The following is a 20340-nucleotide window of genomic DNA, read 5'->3' as shown; positions in this document are numbered from 1 at the left end:
CAGGGAAGTGATACTAATGATCCCATTTGAATGTATATATCTCTTTTTTTTTTATATAACAGCTTCATAATGGGGGTAAGGTGCAATCAGGGAGATTACTAGACTCTTCAGGGAGACAGGGAGATTGCTGCTATTTCAGGGAGTCTCCCTGACAAAGAAGAAGAGTTGGCAAGTATGAATAACTGAAAATATAGCTAGAAACTCTGCAGATGTGTTTGTAATGCCAACTTTTGATGATGGCCCTCATCCTCGACTCTAAAGATATCCTTCGGAGTATAATATCAACAGCTAACATCCCCATAGAGGAGCATACAAATGAGAGGTGTTAATGAGTCCCTGACAAGTGCACATTATTGGGCTGGATTAGAGTGGATTCACTTGGACTCAAGATCATGATGTAAAGATTACAAGAAAAGCCCAGGCACTTTTCTGCAGCCTTGCTAACCACCTTAACAGATATATAGAGTAGTCGCTAAAACAAATGAATACATGTGGGCAACCAAGGAATCAGAAGGGAGGATCTTTTATACTGATCATGATATTCAGGAATGTAGTCCTTAAGAAAACATTATCAGTACAGTACTTAACTAAGTAGCCATCTAGGCACTAGCGTTTCCTAGTTTGGGTATTTTTAATATTAGCCTGCAGCAACATAGGCAAGTAAAGAATTCAGTGCTGCAGCTCTGCCCACAAGGGGAAGGTGCTGAATATTCAGAGCTAATTTATGCAGCTGTGTAGAGAATTTGACAAATGCCTCAGTAATACCAGAAGATAGCGTTGGAATATGCGTGTACTATTGGCAGCGGTATGGCAAAGTAGTTGTCCACACCAGCGGCTGCCCTGTGAACAGCCCAGTACTTAACCAGTGGAGTGGTTTATTCAGCAGTAATGTGATTTGTACAGCCATAGTCACAGTTATGCACATATGGACTCTCAGCATGTGGCGGAGCTTAAGCGAAGTATACAGGTCTCCAGGCAGTGACTGTATATGGGTAGCGTGCAGGATGCAAGCAGTATCAGCAGTTGTAGCAGGATGGAACATCCAGTAATAGCAGGGTCTCTCCGGAGCTAAGGAGGACACGTCCGTCTCCGGCTGTGGCGCACTAACACAGAGACAAGATGGTGCAGAGCATGCGCAGAAGTACAGACAGCGGCCATCTTGGTTAGGAATTGAAGTCCCGATCAGAGCCAATAAGTAGTGTGTGCAGTAGCGCTCTCTGACTACCAGGAGAAATCTGCTATGGAATAAAGCGGACTGAAGCAAATGCTCAGAAAAAACAAGGCGCTTCTAAATGTTGTATCACATCAACTATATTATCATCTGTTGCGCTGACTGTTTTTGTATATTTTTGGCCAAAATAGTAGCCTAAATTACCGTAACAATTGCCGGAAGAGGGTTAATGGTTTCCGCACATGTTTGGTCTGCTGACCGTGCAGGCGCAGACAGGCCCCAGCTCCTAATATACAGTAGAAGGGAAATTATTGCTTTTGCAATCAATTCACATTTCAGGGACGGGCTTATTTCGGAGTCCCTGTACATGAATGTGATTTTCAGAACATTCAGGTGAATCTGAATATCAAATTGCTGCAAATAAGAAATTCAGATTATCGGGTCTGAAACCCAATCATTAGCAAACTAGCAGCCTTTATTTGTTTACATTGTCCTCGCCAATAACCCCATTCCATTGATCCTGAAAAGCACCCCACTATCTGCTAACATGCATGCAAACAGTGTTGTAACTGCAAGGGGTGCGGCTGCTATGGTGCCCGAGCTGACCATGTGGCCTGCCGCTCCTCCTGCACCCAGCTACGCACACAAAGTGGGCCGGGCAGTTGGGGCCACAGAGGGGGGCCCAGGTGGCAGTGGCATAGATTTGGCGCCGGCCTGCCAGCTGATTGGCTCGCGACTGGCGCCAGATTCAAATTGCGCCGACGCAGTCTTTCTATGTCTGTTACTGCCTGCCGGTGCGCCAGTTGTAATTGCTGGCTGCTGATGGCACACAAGTGGAGGTGGGGGGCTGCTGGAGGGAGACAGGGAGGTCCATAAAGTGATAAGCCTGTAAAGTACATACGGCCCTACCAATAATCGAAATAGCGGAGACACCACTAGAAGTTTTTAACGTTGTTGAATTCACCACCTAATATAGGAACTTTCATGTCAGCCAACGCTCTTTTAGAACATGACTTTTCCAAAAGCTAGAAATTGGCCAAAGTACCAGAAGTGTCAGATAGCAAAAATGTATCTATCAACAAGATCACATAATTCTTAACTAAAACCAAGAGAGATTTCCAGCTACCATAATAGCGACCTGTATCTTGATTTGCGTAAAATATCTACAGATAATGTGACAGTATCGACAATTGGAGAAAATGGAGATACAGCTGCTTAAAATGGGTCTCCTGAATAAATGCAATATAACCTATTGTACGGATCTCACCCTAAATGGACAGGGAAATTCACTTCCCTATATTTATGGAGAAATATTTTACAGTGAAACATTTACGTCATGCCTAAATACAAGGGATGATGGGTTTAAGGTACTGTACCTTTAATGAGCTAAACATGGGTCAGCTGCAATCTCAAAGATGCTCTGAACCTACAGGAAAGAAAATTAGGAATAACAATAATTGAAGGGGAAGCATAAAACTGGCACACACCGAAGAAGGGAGCGATGGATAATATTCTAATCCTCAGAACTCATATGGCTTCTGCCTGGAGCGAAGAATTAAATCAGATTTGTAACAAATTCAAACTGTAAATTCACGAGTCGTATGTGGTCATTAACATTTATAGTTTGATATTTAATAGATGTCTTGGAGATGGATATTAAAACAAAATGTCAGGGAAGGCCATGAAACTGCATTCATAACAACAATAGAAATGTAATGAGTGAAATTGCATTCATAGCACCAATATTCCAAGAACATAATGCAATAGTTTAACACACATTATGTACAACAGAAAAGGGCTTCTAATGAAAATATAGGTCAATACTTTTACACCAGTACAAAAAGACATGGGTTATTATAGCATGAACATATTTGCTAAATATAAATATTTACTAAAATTGTGATTTAAATAAAGCTTGACCATAGTTTTCATTTTAATCATGACATAAAGGAGAAATATTGTTTCTGCTATGAATAAATCCAATAAACACTAATTACACTGCACAACAATGAAAATGTTTCCGATGTGAAAATAGTTACTTGCAATTGATTTCAGCATGCAAAGAATGAATATGACATTTAAAACTCTCAGTTAGCTCTGAGTTCCGAGATATAACCCATTTATGATGATGTAGGGGTATTCCTAGTGAAGTGGGCAGAATGGAGAGAATCTTACCAGCAATCTGTGTTCCGTGCAGAGGGGGCGGGGCCTAATGATCCAATTAAATTAATCAGTTGTATGTCCCCTCCCCTATTCAAATATATGCGATCGGGATTACCCACACAAGATAACTGTGGTGCACTGAGTGACAAGCATAGTGGGCGATTCCACCAAGACATTCAGCAACGGAACAAAGATATCAGGGTAGGTGATCACTACTGTTGGACAGTGACAAGAGATGCCCCAGAAGAGGAGTACAAGCCACAAGCATAGAGCAAGCACCCCCATGAATAGGCCACTATATTAGATAGTACTTTCGTATGCTGTCTGTTTGTTTGTATGCTGTATGTTTGTTTCGTATGCTGTATGTTTGTTTCCTATGCTGTCTGTTTGTTTCGTTTTTTGTTCTTATTTGTGATTGATTGAATTAAAACAACTGTTATTTATTTTCTATCAAGAAAATATCAATTATTTTAAAATAGCTTTTCACTATGACTATATTACTAATGTACATACAGTATAGTGCAAGTAGTGTAGCTCAAAAAACAGAGCTAGCAAAAACATATTGAAATAATTTCAGTTTTTCTAGACCTCAAATTAGTAATGTATGACTATTAGTAATGTATGACTATTAGTAATGTATGACTATTTTTAGAAAGGAAACAAATTAAAAGTATTAATTTGTTGTACAGTGTTATCTAAACAAAAACAAAAAACCTTATGAATAAATAAAATCAAGCTTAGGTAGCATGTGGCTCTCTGGCTCTACTGGAACTACAAGTCCAGGGCCGGATTAATAATGGGGCTGATGGAGCTTCAGCTCCAGGCCCACCATTAGAATAGGCCCACAGACATCTGAAGTGTGTCTGCTGCTGTAGACAGCCTGCCAGTGGCCATCCCATCCAGTCCGAGGGCCTGCCCCGCTCCCCGTCTCCTGTCTGGCCGCGGTGCCGGTGGATGATCAAGAGCTGCCAGCACCATACAATGCATAAACATGATGACAGCAGCCGCACTAGCTTCACTAGCCCTCCAAGCGCTGCTAACACACCACCGCATCGCATCCTCAAGCAGCCCACCAGTAGCATAGGCAGCAGATCCGTGAAGGCGGCCTGGTAGCAGCAGCAGCAGCAGCATGGTGTCTGATGAGTCCCCCGAGGTAAGGTGCTTGTCAGTCCTGCTGGTCAGGCTGCTGCTGTATAGTAGTAGTATACATTGGCTATATAATGCAGGGCAGCCCAAGTTACTTATGAAAGAATATACTGTGTATAATATATATATATATATATATATATATATATCAATATTTCTAATATATGTATATTATACTATATATATATATATATATATATATTGTTAATGCATACACTGTATATACACACAAATATATATATACAGATAGATAGATATAGTGTGTGTGTATATATATATATATATATATATATATATATAGTATGTGTGTATATATATATAAATATATAGTATGTGTGTGTGTGTGTATATGTATATATATATATATATATATATATATATATACACACACACACAAAGCGATTGGGGCTAGCACTCCACACAAACTTCAAAAATGCCCAGGTGCCATCAGAAGTAAATTAATACTTATGTAATGTAGGGAAAAAAAAGATGCTACGGCACTCACGGGTCTTGCATAGAAAGAATGACTCGTTCGTCCCCTGAGTTGGAGTCATCCTTTCTATGCAAGACCCGTGAGTGCCGCAGCATCTTTTTTTCCCCTACATTATATATATATATATATATATATATATATATATTTATTTATAAATCCGCAAACCAGCGGAACTCAGACAAGAAAGTGTAGTACAATAGGCCGGTGAAATACCAACGTTTCGATGAATTTAATACATCGTCATCGGGGCCCTGATGACAATGTATTAAATTTATCAAAACGTTGGTATTACACCTGCCGATTGTACTACACTTTTTTTGTCCAATTGCCGCCGGTTTGCAGATTTATGTTGGATCGCTGTGCTGGGGCTTCCTACGGAAGGCACCAGGAACCTCATTGGAGGTATAACGGTGTGCCGCCCATCAAGATTACTATATATATATTTATATGTAAGCATATCTATTATCTATACATAGTTATACTATTAAATATTTTAAAAAATGTGTTTATAAATAATATATGTGTATATATTGTAAATATCTAAATATAAACAGAATGTATACCAACTGTGTGTGTATATATATATATATATACATACACACAGTCAAGTCCATAAATATTGGGACATTGACAGAATTCACCACCACAATGGCTTTGAAAAAACAAACAAACAAGATGTGCTTTAACTGCAGACTTTCAGATTTAATTTGAGCGTAATTACATCCAAATCAGGTGAACGGTGTAGGAATTATAACGGTTTCTATATGTGCCTCCCACTTTTTAAGGGGCCAAAAGTAATGGGACAAACTAAACAATCCTAAATCTAACTTCCACTTTTTAATACTTTGTTGCAAATCCTTTGCAGGCAATTACAGCCTGAAGCCTGGAACGCATAGACATCACCAGACGCTGGGTTTCATCCCTGGTGATGCTCTGCCAGGCCTCTACTGCAAATTGTCTTCAGTTCCTGTTTGTTGGGGCATTTTCACTTCAGTTTTGTCTTCATCAAGTGAAATGCATGCTCAATTGGATTCAGGTCAGGGGATTGACTTAGCCATTGCATAACATTCCACTTTTTAGCCTTAAAAAACTCTTTGGTTGCTTTTGCAGTATGCTTTGAGTCATTGTCCATCTGCACTGTGAAGCGCCGTCCAATGAGTTCTGAAGCATTTGACTGAATAAGAGCATATAATATTGCCCAAAAAACTTCAGAATTCATTCTGCTGCTTTTGTCAGCAGTCACATCAACAATAAATACAAGAGAACCAGTTTCATTGGCAGCCATACATGCCCACGCCATGACACTACCACCACCATGCTTCACTGATGAGGTGGTATGTTTTGGATCATGAGCAGCTCCTTTCTTTCTCCATACTCTTCTCTTCCCATCACTCTGGTACAAGTTGATCTTTGTCTCATCTGTCCATAGGATGTTGTTCCAGAATTGTAATGGCTTTTTTAGATGTTGTTTGGCAAACTCTTCACCAGGGAAATAATTCTTCTGTCAACCAACAGTTGTTTTCCGTGGTCTTCCGGGTCTTTTGGTGTTGCTGAGCTCTCTGGTGCGGTCTTTCTTTTTAAGAATGTTCCAAACAGTTGATTTGGCCACACCTACTGTTTTTGCTATCTCTCTGATGGGTTTGTTTTGATTTTTCAGCCTAACGATTGCTTGCTTCACTGATAGTGACAGCTCTTTGGATCTCATATTGAGAGTCAACAGCAACTGATTAAAAATGCAAATATCACACCTAGAATCAAGTCCAGACCTTTTACCTGCTTAATTGATAATGAAATAACGAGTGAATAGCCTACACCTGTCCATGAAATAGCTTTTGAGTTGATAGTCCCATCAACCATATAGTAACTTCTATATTTACCCTTTACAGAAGCCGATATGAAGCAAGCTATGTTCTGGGCATCATCTATCATCATCCAATGTGCTGGCAGGAGCATGTACAATATGCTTATGGGAAGTCTTCATTGACAAACAATGGAAAGTATATGGCCACCGTTAAGCTTTTTGGAATAACCATGGGCCTATTCATGATCAAGCCCAATGGCAACCACCTGTTAATTAGGTATACAACTGGGCGCAAGTTGCAACATCAGATACCAAAGTACTGGAGCATCTCAGTATCATCATGCTCCCAGCACTGCCCACTTCTGCTGCACCATGCCCCCCACAGTGCTGACCTAGCTAGCTGTCCCCTCCTGGAGGGGGAAGACCAAAGGACGCCAGGTATTTCGGTGTCAGCTTACCTTCATCTGTGTCTCTGCTGGCGCCTGTGGCATCCCTGAGACCTGTAGCCACTCATCTGTAAATGTGCAGTTCCAGCTGTTCTGCTTCATGGGCGCCGTCATCTTGGCCCATCGCACTCAATCAGCTCTGACAAGCAAGTCTCCAGCAATCAGTTCTCAGGGTATCCAATTTAAACCAGGAACTGCTGACTGCTCATTGCCAGATCATCATCTCTCTCTGAGGATCAGTACCTTGGCCCCTGGTCCAGTATCTGCTCCAGTATTGCTTGACAGCATTCAGATCAAGTGCTATCCAGAAAACCTGCTCCAGTATTGTTTCACAGCATACTTCATTGCAGTTTGCCTCAATTGTGCTCCTGGCACCCACTCTGTGTATCGCAGTCTGCCTCTAAACATCCTACACTCTGCTACAACCACAGACTATCCTGCTAGCTGACACGTGTTCTCAATACCATTTTGCAGCAGTGTGTGGATAGGATTTGTCGACCGTTATGCCAACAGTCATCAGGTCAACTTGATAATGTTGACGTGATCAAACCTTCAACAATGATCATGTCGACATTCCTGTCTACACATATGTCGACATGATAAACTGTCGACAAACCATCCCTAGTGGCCCTGTGGACACTTATTTTCCTCTGGAGGCAGCAGCGATTCCAGTGTATTCTTCACTGCCAGCGCGGATCTGTGATGCTTCAGCATTTCGGTAAGTATTTCTCCCCTTATCCCTAACCCTCCCCTTAGTGCCTGATCCTATGCTGCCCCCTCCCCTGCAGCCTAAACCTCACCTCACCCCTTCAGCCTAACCATCCCGGCTCCACCTAACCATCGGCATCCTCAGCATGTTGACATTTCACATGGTGACAGTTCCGATGTCGATAATGTGAACTTATCAACTTTTTAAAGTTGTTGACAGTTTGAACCATGTTAACATTGGAATGTCTACATGGCTGCTGTCGACTTTCTAACCAGATACCCTGCAGCATCAGTCTTCTACTACTAGTAACCTGCATGAGGAACAGATTATTATGTCACCCAGCTTCCTTTACAATATAGCCCCATACAGCTTGCCCAAGGGGCCCTGACCCGAAGCAACAAATCCCTAGTGCCATAACAATTGTATTCTGTGTGCCCTTCCATGTGAAAATCTGTACAATATGCCCTCTTCCATGCACAAATATCTACATATTTTTGTGTAAATGTTTACAAAGTGACTATGAATTTGTGACGTTGGAAACCCAGTACAAAGCAACTCTGGAAAAGCAGGGGAAATCATGCTGTATAGATACATTGATTTCTATGGCGGGTTGACTATGTACATACATGGATAGCAATTTAGTACACAATTGGAAGTTACCTTGAAAAAACAATGACTGCATGGTTTTCTAGCCGATTCCTCTATGCTGCATAGATCAATGTTTTCCATGTGGATGGTGCAATTTTAATTTAGGAGTGTTCTGTTTAGAACACAATGTTTGTGTGAATGAGTACTCATTGTTACTAAGCACTTTGTATACGTGATCATAAACTCCCCTGATAAACAGAGCCTTATAACATATTTTAGCACCAACTAAAGGAACCGTTAACCTCATCAAATGAAAGCAATTGGTGAAGGTACATCTGCATAACAGAATGAGCTCTGAAGTTTACCCTATTTAATGTATATCTATCTCACAACTGCCTACATGTGAAAAGGCTTAAGCACCACCTATTTTCATAGTTTCAATTACTTTAATTATGATGGCCACAGATCAGCCAATCTCATAGCTGTCCGACAGGACCCGTTTCCAGATTGGCCACACCAACGTGATATTGGATGGATTTGGTTCCTCAGCATTCCAAATGATTGGATTACGTAGGTGACTATGCAACTTTAAAATACATAAAACAATTGCTGTCTTCCACCAAACTAAATTTCCAGCATCTCAATGCATACAAGCATGCAGACATGGTCAAGATGTTAAGTTGTTGTTCATACCAAAGAATGGAGACGATACTAGATCTAAGTGACTCTGACCATGGAATGATTGTTAGTGCCAGACGAGGAGATTTGAATATCTCAGAAACTGCTCATCTTCTGGGACTTTCATGCACAGACTCTACTTTGTACAGAGAATAGTGTGCAAAAAATAATCATAGTAACACAAACAACCACATATTACAACAGTGGAATGAAGAAGAGCATCTTTGGACACACAACACATCTTGAATTGGATGAGCTGCAGCAGAAGATGACCACACAGTGTTCCATTCCTGTTAGAGAAGGACAGGTAATTGAAGCTACAGCGGGCACAGGCTCACCAATACTGGCTCAGTTTGACAGATCCCGATTTCTGCTGTGCCATGCTGATGGCATGTGCAGAATTGGATGTAAACAACATGAACACACGGATCCATTCTGTCTTGTGCCAGCGGTTCAGGTTGTGGTGCAATGATGTCTGGAATGTTTTCTTGGCACACATTAGACTCTTTAATACCAAGTGAGCACAACCTTCCTGTGTATTGTTGCTGATCAAGTCAATGCCTTTATGGAAACAGTCTACCCATTTTGGATTGGTTAAGCTGGGTACACACTACACGCCGTATCGTACAATATATCGTTCTAATGCGGATCAAAATTATACTGTAGATCTCTTATAGTGCCTGGTTAGCTGACCATTGAGTGGAGAGATAATACTAAGGGGCCTATCCATCTTCCGTTATGGGCCCGTTACATAAAAAATAGACAAGAGACTACAGGACTTTCTGAGGCCCTCTCCATCCAGTGTTCTCTCTGAAGGCTAATGCATATTGTAGGGATTTAATAATTAGGACACAAAAATCCTTATCTGCACTGTTGGTTAAAGGACTCCTAAACCCCCAAAATTTAACAATGAAATAAAATACATTTAGGGGCCAGTCAGTCATCGGGAGACGGGTGGTCCCTTATAAGTATCCAGCTCTGGCTCATTCATTATTAGGGACCTAAGTATTCAGCAAATGTCTTCAGATGGCGTTGGTTACTGGAGTCCCGCTCATTCCTATGGGAAGGAGGTCCGGGGTTGCAAAGAGGGATTTGCTGCCTCCACATTGAGGTCTCTCAGGTCAAACATGCGCAGTTGGCCGGCTGGGCAGAAGGAGTATTACTGCTACGTCAGCAGCAGTATTAGGGAATGTGAGGAGAGCAGCTTTTCAGAACAGCTGTCCTCGCACAAGAGCAGCACTGAATTGCTCCGGTAGTTAAGTATCCACCGCCACAACTTGCAGCGAGCTGGATACACAATTATTAGGGGCCGCCCCTGGTCAATGATGATGAATAGGCTCCTTAATGTATTAAACTTTCATGGGATACATATTTAAAGTTTGGGTTTTAGGAGTCCTTTAACCAAAAGTAAAGATAGGGATTAACCTAATTATTAAATCCCTACAGTACACATTATCATTTAGAGGGATCAATATGGCCACAGAATGCCCTGTTCCATCCAACAGTTATTCTGATCTATTTCAAGCTGCATTTTCCAGAATGCCAGATAGAATAGTAATAACTTGGACGCTTTGGTTTAGGTATCCATTGTTTAACATGCGACCTAAACTGATAAATATAATTTTAAAAGATCATATTTACCATAAATTATAGTTAACATGGTAGTTTAGATACTCACCTACATTACTATTTAAAAAAGAGAAGGTTTTAAGTTTCTTCTTTTTATTTCTAAAGCTTAGTGACAACTGCCAGACATGAAGCAATATTATAGCCCCAAAACCACCCCTACTGTTATGTATGTCTTTGCAGTAATGAACTATTATTGGCTTCAAGTGGTGCCCTGCACTGTACAAATAGCCTGACTGGAGTCTCCTGGAAAAACACAATATCATCTCACATTTCTAATGTTCTGACAAATTCTGTAAATCTTAATGTCGCTCCTTCAAATATGGTCTTTTAAAAGCTATTTTGCATAGAGATTGGCTAATCATAATTACTCATACTCTCAATCGCGTGCACACAGTTTATTTTGCCACTTCATATTTTCTAATTAAGTCAAAAGTGTTACAAAAAAGAAATCATCCTGAGCAGCACAAGATTAGCATGCCAGTCTTACTGCGTGCTTACGAGAGCCGAATAGGCTTCCTTTGTAGACCAAAGATGAGTCACAAACATATTTATCAGAGTAGTTAGAAGTAGAGAAGAATCCAATTATATCTCAGTGAATCACAGGAAAAATACCAGCCATCTGCTTACACGTCTTCATAAGGACACATCACGGTCTACGAAATGATGCAATAACCTGGTGTTGAGTGACATGTTTATGTACCGGATCATACTGCTTCACCTCATTAATATATTAGACGAATATAGTGCGTTAGTCAGAAAATGCACTGTGGGACATTCTAGCACAACTATTGCTCTCAGTCACCTTTAAGAGGTGTATTATTTAATAACACAGTGCAATGTGAACAAAGATGACATGACCCATATCAGACAATTGGGTCCTTAACTTTTGTAGTGCAGCATAGGAAATAAATAAATAAACCATACTGTTTTCTATCGGTTATAGCACATGTTCCACAATAGAGGAAATAACTAGCTAAAAGCAGTGGTCAAAGTTAGTTGGAATACAACATTAAGATAGAAGAAGAAAAAAAGTCAGTCTAACTTGCCACTTGGTGATGCTAAAGCCACAGTGGCTGAGTTATTTACATAGATCTCAGTGCATTTTTGTCTCCAGAAAAATGGCTGCTGCTTGTATAAATCAGTCGGCAATAGAGGCACAGTGCAAGGTGGAAGCCAGTGATGGTCTGGCGTAACTTTATTTAGGAACTACCATAAGCAGAATAAATCTGGATTTCTAATATTTTTTACTTCATTATTCAGCACCACATGCATATATTTTACTGATAGAGCCAGGTCTCTTGCAGACTGGATGTTATTGTCAGTAGGAATGGGAATCATTTGATGTTTCATCGGAAACACCGGTCAGATGGTTGAGTTCCAATGTTCAATGTTTAACCCTGCAATGGTGAGGATCCAATGTTTCATCACCATTGCTAGACTTCTGTCCCAATGTTTTCCAGATGGTTTCCAATGTTTTTTTGTTGTTTTTTTTCAACTGTGTATGGCTGCTGGCAGCTGCAATTACTGTGTGCGTGATGCTGACATTTCAATACACAGTTTACACACACTGCTGCATTTGTGCATGCTGCTGGGGGCTGTGACTAACATTGTGAAAGACACTCTGGACAGCCAATCAGCAGCAGCACATAGAACAGCCTCATCCCCGGTTCACTGACACTGCTGCTGCTTTCAGTGAGTCACTGGCTGCAGGTCTAGGCTGGCTGCATATGTGCTCCTGGGGGCAGTGGCTGACAGTGATAGACACTCCGGTCAGCCAAATCAGCAGCTATTGGTAACTGAGCAGTGATTGAGTGTCAGTCACACATTGCATGTGCAGTATATGTATGTATGCATGTTGTGTGTGTGTATATATATATATATATATATACATACATACACAAATCTTTAAGCCACCATTAATATATATAAAGAATGTCTTCAGGACAATAATGCAGCAAAATTGAAAACCTGCAGCCACAAATAGATGCTACTTACCCTGCTCTAAATAGAGAAGATACCGACCCAGTCAGTGACCACCGGGACCATGAGGCGCAGACAGCTAGGTGTTCAAAAATGTTGTCACACAGTCTCCCAGCAACACCAGCTGTGACAAGCGCGCTGACGTCTAGCAACCACTGACACGGACGTGGTGCTAGATGCCTGCGTCCCGGCAGCACAAATACCCCATTTAATGCCAATGTTTCAGAGGTACTGCTTGTAGTATGCTGCCTAAGTACCAGGTCTTTACAGATCTTATAAAGAAGTTTTGCATTTTTTAAATCCTCTGAGTGCCGCTGTTTTTTTGAACCGCTGGACTGTATATACTGTAAGCCTCCATCAAATAAACATAAGTATGATTTCAGAAGTTTATTAGCGTATTATGTGTTTAAGTAGGTAACGTCGATGTTCCAGAACCAATTTTTAGTAGTAAACAATGTTTTGTGTACAATGCTAAAAACATTGGTACTGTACTTCCTTCCAATGTTTTCTTTTGATGTCCCATCCCTTATTCTCATTCTCAGTATCTGTTCTAAGGGGGAGATGTAGCAATCCTTATAAAGAGGACAAGTGGAGGTGTAACCCATAGCAGCCAATCGGATTCTTGCTATCATTACATAAAATGTACTAGATAATTGATAGGCAGTACCTGGCTGGTTGCTATGGGAAACCTCTCCATTTGTTCTCTTTAGAAGATATTTTTTTGAATTGAGGTTATGTTTGCACTTTCAGAAAATTAAATTGCAAACAAAGAAAGAAAAGAGCAAAACCTCCCACCACCCACCAGCCCTAACAATACAACAACGAATGTAAACAGAAGAGACTGTCCCAATAAAATAAAGTCAGAATTATGGGAACAATCATCCAGTAAGTACATGTGATTAGAACAGTTATGATCGCAGCATGCTACACTGATTAATATACTGTCCCACTAGATGCCAAACAATGAGAAGGTGCAGCCTCACCACCCGCAGTAATACAATGAAGAGAAGCGGTCCAATAACCCCGTACACGGTCAAATTTATGTATACAATTATACTTGGTGCATAGAAACCTTTCATTCCCCACCACTTCACTCATCAGCCTACGCCACTCTGCAAATGTAGGGCCCCTAGAGGACATCCATGTGCAGGCGATGCAGACTTTAGCCAGGGTCAAAGCATTAAGAACACATTGACCAGTGATACGTCTGACCCTATCACATTTTAGGAGATAAAAGAGGGATCTTACCCCCTGTTCTAGTGATACAAATGGTGATCTTGGCCCAAAATGTTTGGACAGCGGGGCATTCACAGAGAAATGCCAAAAAGAGCAGTGAAGGGCAGAATACACCTCTCAGAGACCCCAGACTCAAATCTACTCAGATTAAAAGAGTAAGTAACCCTAGGAAGTATAAAAAGCTGAGCTTGTTGGAATGAAACTGCAGAGATGGCGGACAAAGGACTACACAGCATCAGAGACCACTCCTCATTCTCCAAAGTGCCCAAGTCTTCCCCCCCCATTTAACTCTAAGCTACGTCAATTCAGTGTCTGAGTGGTTAGTGAGTAGATAGGAGTAAATGCTAGAGATCAGTCTCTTCTCGCCAGATGTCTGCAACAGGGTCTTAATAGAATAGAGAGCACGAGAAGAAAACAGAGGACTGGGCATAACAATGCTGTAAATAACTGAACATAGAGTTCAGGACCCCAAATTAATTCCTAATATCCTCAAAGGTTTTAAGAACCTCATTACTATATAAATGTGTTAGAGAAGATACTTCACCATCCAGATCATATCAGACCACTGTCTAACGGGATAAATTCTCCAAGTGTAGTAGAATACCACAGAGGCAAATTAGGATAAAAAGCATCTGAAATTAGGGATGAAATTAAACCTATCAAATTATTATTATTAGTTGCCACCAAGTGTTCTTATCGCCGCACAATTTAATATAAAAAAAGGTACAAACAGACAATGCTAGTGGAAAAATTAAACCGTAAAATACTTACATAACAGAATGACACTGAAATACAGTAGCACCCAGAGTCACACTTGCCTACTTTTGAAAAAGCATTTCAAGGAAATTGTGAAAGCAACACTTAGGTTTATCACGTTAGTGGACTTGTAAAGTTATATCAGAAGGTAGGCCATACAATTGACTTACTGTACATCCAAATGTAAATGAGCCCCAAAACAGTTAGCAAGATCTATTTCTTGATAAAAACACATTGATACTTTTCAGGGCTTGCTCATATATAGTGAGTAACCTTTTATAAAAATGCATGTAGAAAAATATAGTGGAGCGCTGGTTCAGTCAAGTGACCACACTGATTAATAATATGCAATTTATTGCAAAAAGGTAAAAAAAACAATGAAATCTACAAATCACATCTACATAAGAACACAGATGATACTACATGGAGTAGCAGATAAGGGATATGTGGGAATAAATTGTGGGACAACTGATATGGCCCTGTCTTTTGTTGATATCCACAAATACACTCTGCACAAATCCAATTTGTATTCAAATATTACTTTGTCAGCATAATAGTCATTAGAGCAATTTATTTATTTAATCATGTTTTTTACCTACAGGACCTTGGCACTGCTATGGGGACTAGGATTGTGCCGAGTTATGCAAACATCTACATGGGCGCATTCGAGGAGAAGTTTATTTGGAATGGCCCATTCGGCGCGAACCTAGTCCTCTATGCAAGGTATATAGTTTTTTTTTTTTCGTTTGGAAAGGGGACGTTTTGTCTATCATTAGTTTTGTTAATCACTTAAATCGAAATAAAAGACATAATAGTAACAAATACAAATGGTTCAACCGTATTTGTTTCTAAACAAAATAGTTGGTCTTATAAAATTAAGAACATCATTTAAAAGAATTTTCCTATATTGAAATTAGATCCGGTTTTGAAAAGTGAGTTACTGGTACTGAGGCACCTGTGAAAGTCTTTAAAAAGCAGATAATTTGAGACGCAAGTTAGTGTCTAGTCACTTTAGAACTATCTCAGAAACAAACAAAATGAACACTCTCCCTTGGATCTCCAAACCACAGGGTTGCTATAGATGTAACCATGGAAGATCCATTACCTTTAAACATATAGCAAATCGAGAGAGTAATTTTCACTCAGATAAATCTGAGGTAAAGTTTCAGATAAATTCCTTCGTAAAATTGTGAAGCTGATTTTGTGATTTATGTACTATCTTGTCCTTCTAAAGTCCAATACGTTGGACGAACCACCCATAAATTTAAATTGAGGCTCTTAGAACATCGACGAAATATCGTCAATCGTCTCACCAAACATAGTGTATCATGTCACTTTGTACAAACTCATGGAGCCAATACAGATACCTTGAGAGCCATTATCATCAAATTAATTACTATCTCCTTACATGGTGGTGATAGGTTCAAAAAAACTGTGTATTAGAGAATCCAATTGGATTCATGTTTACACGCATTATTTCCAGATGGACTAAATGAAACAATAGAGCTTGAATTTTAAACATTTTAAACACTATAAAAACATGCTAAAATTCATTAGGAATTGGATCCTCTTGAAGTATAATGTTATTTAAACAATTAAGATAATATTGAGCAAACGCATTTTCTCTCTAGAATATACTTTTTTAGTATGAAATAAATTCAGGTTCCATATTGTTGACCATATATTTATATTTAAGTGGTGTCAACTGATGTTTTCATTTTTATTAATTTACAGGTATATAATATTATATTGGTTTTATATTTATGAGTCTATATTATATATATTATGAATTATAGGGATCAGATACACGTTAATTATATGTTATTAATTTATTATTAAATAGTTATTTATTATATATAATATTAATTATAGGAATCATATATACATCTCATTATATGTAACTAATAATTTCTTGGTTTATTATACATTATATACTGTATGTATTTTTATATATATATATATATATATATATATATACACACACACACACACACACACACACACACACACACACACACCTTACTGTTACTACTATATTTTGGTTCATACCCATTCCACATCGCTATAGTCTTTTTTTTCCTTTTTACCAGGTTGTAAAGACATATGCTATATACTAATGGTTAAAATGTTTCACTCGTGTCTTCTTTAATTAATCTAGCTTCTGACAATGTTTGTATTTAATTTGTCAATTAAAGTAATTGACAGGGGTATATAAATCTGCCTCAGACCTCAATGGAGACTATGTGCCTTCTGATGAAACTGGGAACACTAAAAGCCCGGAGAAACGCGTAAGGAGTCTATCATATTGGACACAGACACTTTGTTTCATTCTGCCCTGTAAGCTTGTAAACACTCAGGGAGTGTCAGCGGAGAGAGTGCATGGAATACAGCTTTGCCGGAAGGGACATAAACACAGACAGAGCTTCCAGCCTAGCCAGACGGAGATTGCCTTCAGCCGCATGGATGTTTAAAAGCGGCCTCTGTTGTTTCAAAAGGAACCAGCTACACTAGCATGGTACACCTGGTCCCCATCTGGAACGGATCCCGGTGTACAACAAGGTATCAGTTTGACCTAATACACATAGTGTGACAACTGGCAACCTTAATACAGGTAATCATTATACTCCGATGTATGTGGACTATCTTTTCATGCTACAATTGCTCTAATGACTATTATGTTCACAAAGTAAGAGTGTATTTGTGGATATCAACAGAAGATAAGGTCCTATCAGTTATCCCACATATCCCTTATCTGCTACTGCATGTAGTATCATCCGTGTTTTTATGTAGATGTGTGATTTGTATATTTCATTTTTTTTTACATTTTGCAATAAATTGCATATTATTAATCAGTGTGGTCACTTGACTGAACCAGCGCTCCACTATAACTTTCTATTGTTCTGATTTTTCAGCAGGTGCAGAACCTGCTTGTGTGAGCTGCTCCGTTTGTTCAAAGAGATATCTTCTGATTTATCAGCACACCTGTGTTCTAGTATATAAAAAATGCATGTAGCCATAGGGATCATTGTGCCTTATAACCAATGCAGGGAAATGGCACGGATTATACCATCTGAATGAATATAACAGCTACATAATAGGTGTAAGGTGCAATCAGGGAGTTTGCTAGACTCTTCAGGGAGTTTGCTACTATTTCAGGGAGTCTCCCTAACATTCAGGGAGAGTTGGCAAATATGCCCAAAGACCCAGTACCCTGGGAAGGGTGGGCAGAAAGGATCAGATTTCTCTTACTGTCAATGGGAGTGCACCCAAGACATGGATAGTGTAGGGGAGAGAACAAGAGGCTGGAGGCCCTGCTCCTTAAAGTACATCTACCATACCGACAGTTCTAAATTTCCATTCCAGCCACTGCATAAAAAGCTATTATTTAAATCTCAGTGTCCACTCCATTGGGGACTAACACAATATTTCACTTGGTCAGCCGGGCACATCCATGTACAGTAATGTCAACCCAAACCTTCCTCCCCAAATCCAAAATGTAAAAGCCAAAACTGGTTCCTTATTTCTAAGGGGTTTTTCACCTTCGGGCATCATCACTTTATTAACCAGCACATGCACCCCTACAACTTTTAGTAACTATACTGCATTATACTGTACTGTATATCATGGTTTCATTCAATTTATTTTAATTTACCACATTGACTATACTATTTATTTCTGTCCATGGCTGTTACAAAATACAGAGGGAAACAAAATGCCAATACAGAGATTATTGTATGTTGCATTCATCACATGCTAAAGCTATAACAGGTCTGCAGCACTTATGGTAAATCATTCATAATGAAAACAAAATTACATTACAAAGTATTCTAGGTCTATAAAACAGAGAAAATTTGTAAAAAGCAAAACCAAACACAAAAAGGGAAGATTCCTTACCTCCAGAAATGGAAAGCATACAAAGGACTACAGGGACTGCAGGGGCTTGTTGGGGTTGGACTCAAGCTTCTTGGGGTGAGACTGCAAAGTTAAAATGTCACTAGCAGTGAGCAAAGCAATCATAAGCAAATTATATGAATAGAATAAAATTATGTTGCACTGGAATAAATCTTATAAGAGGGTTCTGGTTTCAAAAAAAATATTTTCTAATTAAAATACTATGGCAAGCCAGTGTACTTGTATTGAGTATTGTGTTCTATCAGCTATGGATTGTCCATAGGCAACATGTGTGCTACTGGGAGCTGTTCTTAATAACCTACAATCTGTTAGACTGTGCTTGAATATACAGTACATCTGGAAAGTATTCACAGCGCTTCACTTTTTCCACATTTTGTTATGTTACAGTCTTATTCCAAAATGGAATAAATTCACTTTTGTCCTCAAAATTCTACACACAATACCCCATAATGACAATGTCTAAAAAGATTTTTTTTTAGATTTTTGCAAATTTAATAACAAAAAAAACAAAGAAATCACATGTACATAAGTATTCACAGCTGTTGCTCAATAGTTTGTTGGTGAACCTTTGGCAGCAATTACAGTCTCAAGCCTTTTTGAATATGATGCCACAAACTTGGCATACCTATCTTTGGGCGGTTTCACCCATTCCTCTTTGAAGCACCTCTCAAGCTCCACCAGGTTGGATGGGAAGCGTCGGTACACAGCCATTTTCAGCTCTCTCAAGAGATGTTCAATCGGATTCAAGTCTGGGTTCTGGCTGGGCCACTCACAGAGCTGTCCTGAAGCCACTCCTTTGATATCTTGGCTGTGTCCTGCTGAAAGATGAACTGTCACCCCAGTCTGAGATCAAGAGCGCTCTGGAGCAGGTTTTCATCTAGGATGTCTCTGTACATTGCTGCATTCATCTTTCCCTCTATCCTGACTAGTCTCCCAGTTCCTGCCACTGAAAAACATCCCCACAGCATGATGCTGCTACCACCATGCTTCACTGTAGGGATGGTATTGGCATGGTGATGACCGGTGCCTGGTTTCCTCCAAACATAACACCTGCCATTCACGCCAAAGAGTTCAATCTTTGTCTCATCAGACCAGATGATTTTGTTTCTCCTGGTCTGAGAGTACTTCAGGTGCATTTTGGCAAACTCCAGGCGGGCTGCCATGTGCTTTTTACTAATGAGTGGCTTCGTCTAGCCACTCTACCATAAAGGCCTGATTGGTGGATTGCTGCAGAGATGGTGTCCTTCTGGAAGGTTCTCCTCTCTCCACAGAGGAATGCTGTAGCTAAGACAGAGTGACCATCGGGTTCTTGGTCTCCTCCCTTCCTTCTCCCACGATCGTTCAGTTTAGACGGCCGGACAACTCTAGGAAGAGTCCTGGTGTTTTCGAACTTCTTCCATTTATGGATGATGGAGGCCACTGTGCTCACTGGGACCTTCAAAGCAGCAGATATTTTTCTGTACCCTTCCCCAGATTTGTGCCTCGAGACAATCCTGTCTCGGAGGTCTACAGACAATTCCTTGCCCTTCATGCTTGGTTTGTGCTCTGACATGCAGTGTCAAGTGTGGGACCTTATATAGACAGGTGTATGCCTTTCAAAATCATGTCCAATCAACTGAATTTACCACAGGT

At 39.9% G+C, this 20340-nt stretch overlaps 1 protein-coding gene across 4 annotated transcripts in view; it reads right to left on the bottom strand.

The window, feature by feature from the left end:
* MAST4 (microtubule associated serine/threonine kinase family member 4) overlaps window positions 1–20340 on the bottom strand; it is a 641164-nt gene that overhangs the window by 180798 nt on the left and 440026 nt on the right. The window contains exon 6 of one of the 4 annotated variants that reach the window (XM_088443937.1): window positions 18691–18771. The exons of the other annotated variants lie outside the window; for them this stretch is intronic. Coding sequence (XP_088300063.1) covers window positions 18691–18771 — 81 coding nt within the window. The remainder of the gene's footprint in view (window positions 1–18690; window positions 18772–20340) is intronic. 4 annotated transcript variants of the gene reach the window in all.

The sequence above is a fragment of the Taudactylus pleione genome, unplaced genomic scaffold, assembly GCF_031769625.1.
Source record: "Taudactylus pleione unplaced genomic scaffold, aTauple2 ptg000336l, whole genome shotgun sequence".
Lineage (NCBI taxonomy): Eukaryota > Metazoa > Chordata > Amphibia > Anura > Myobatrachidae > Taudactylus > Taudactylus pleione.
This window is presented reverse-complemented; position numbering and strand designations above follow the sequence as displayed.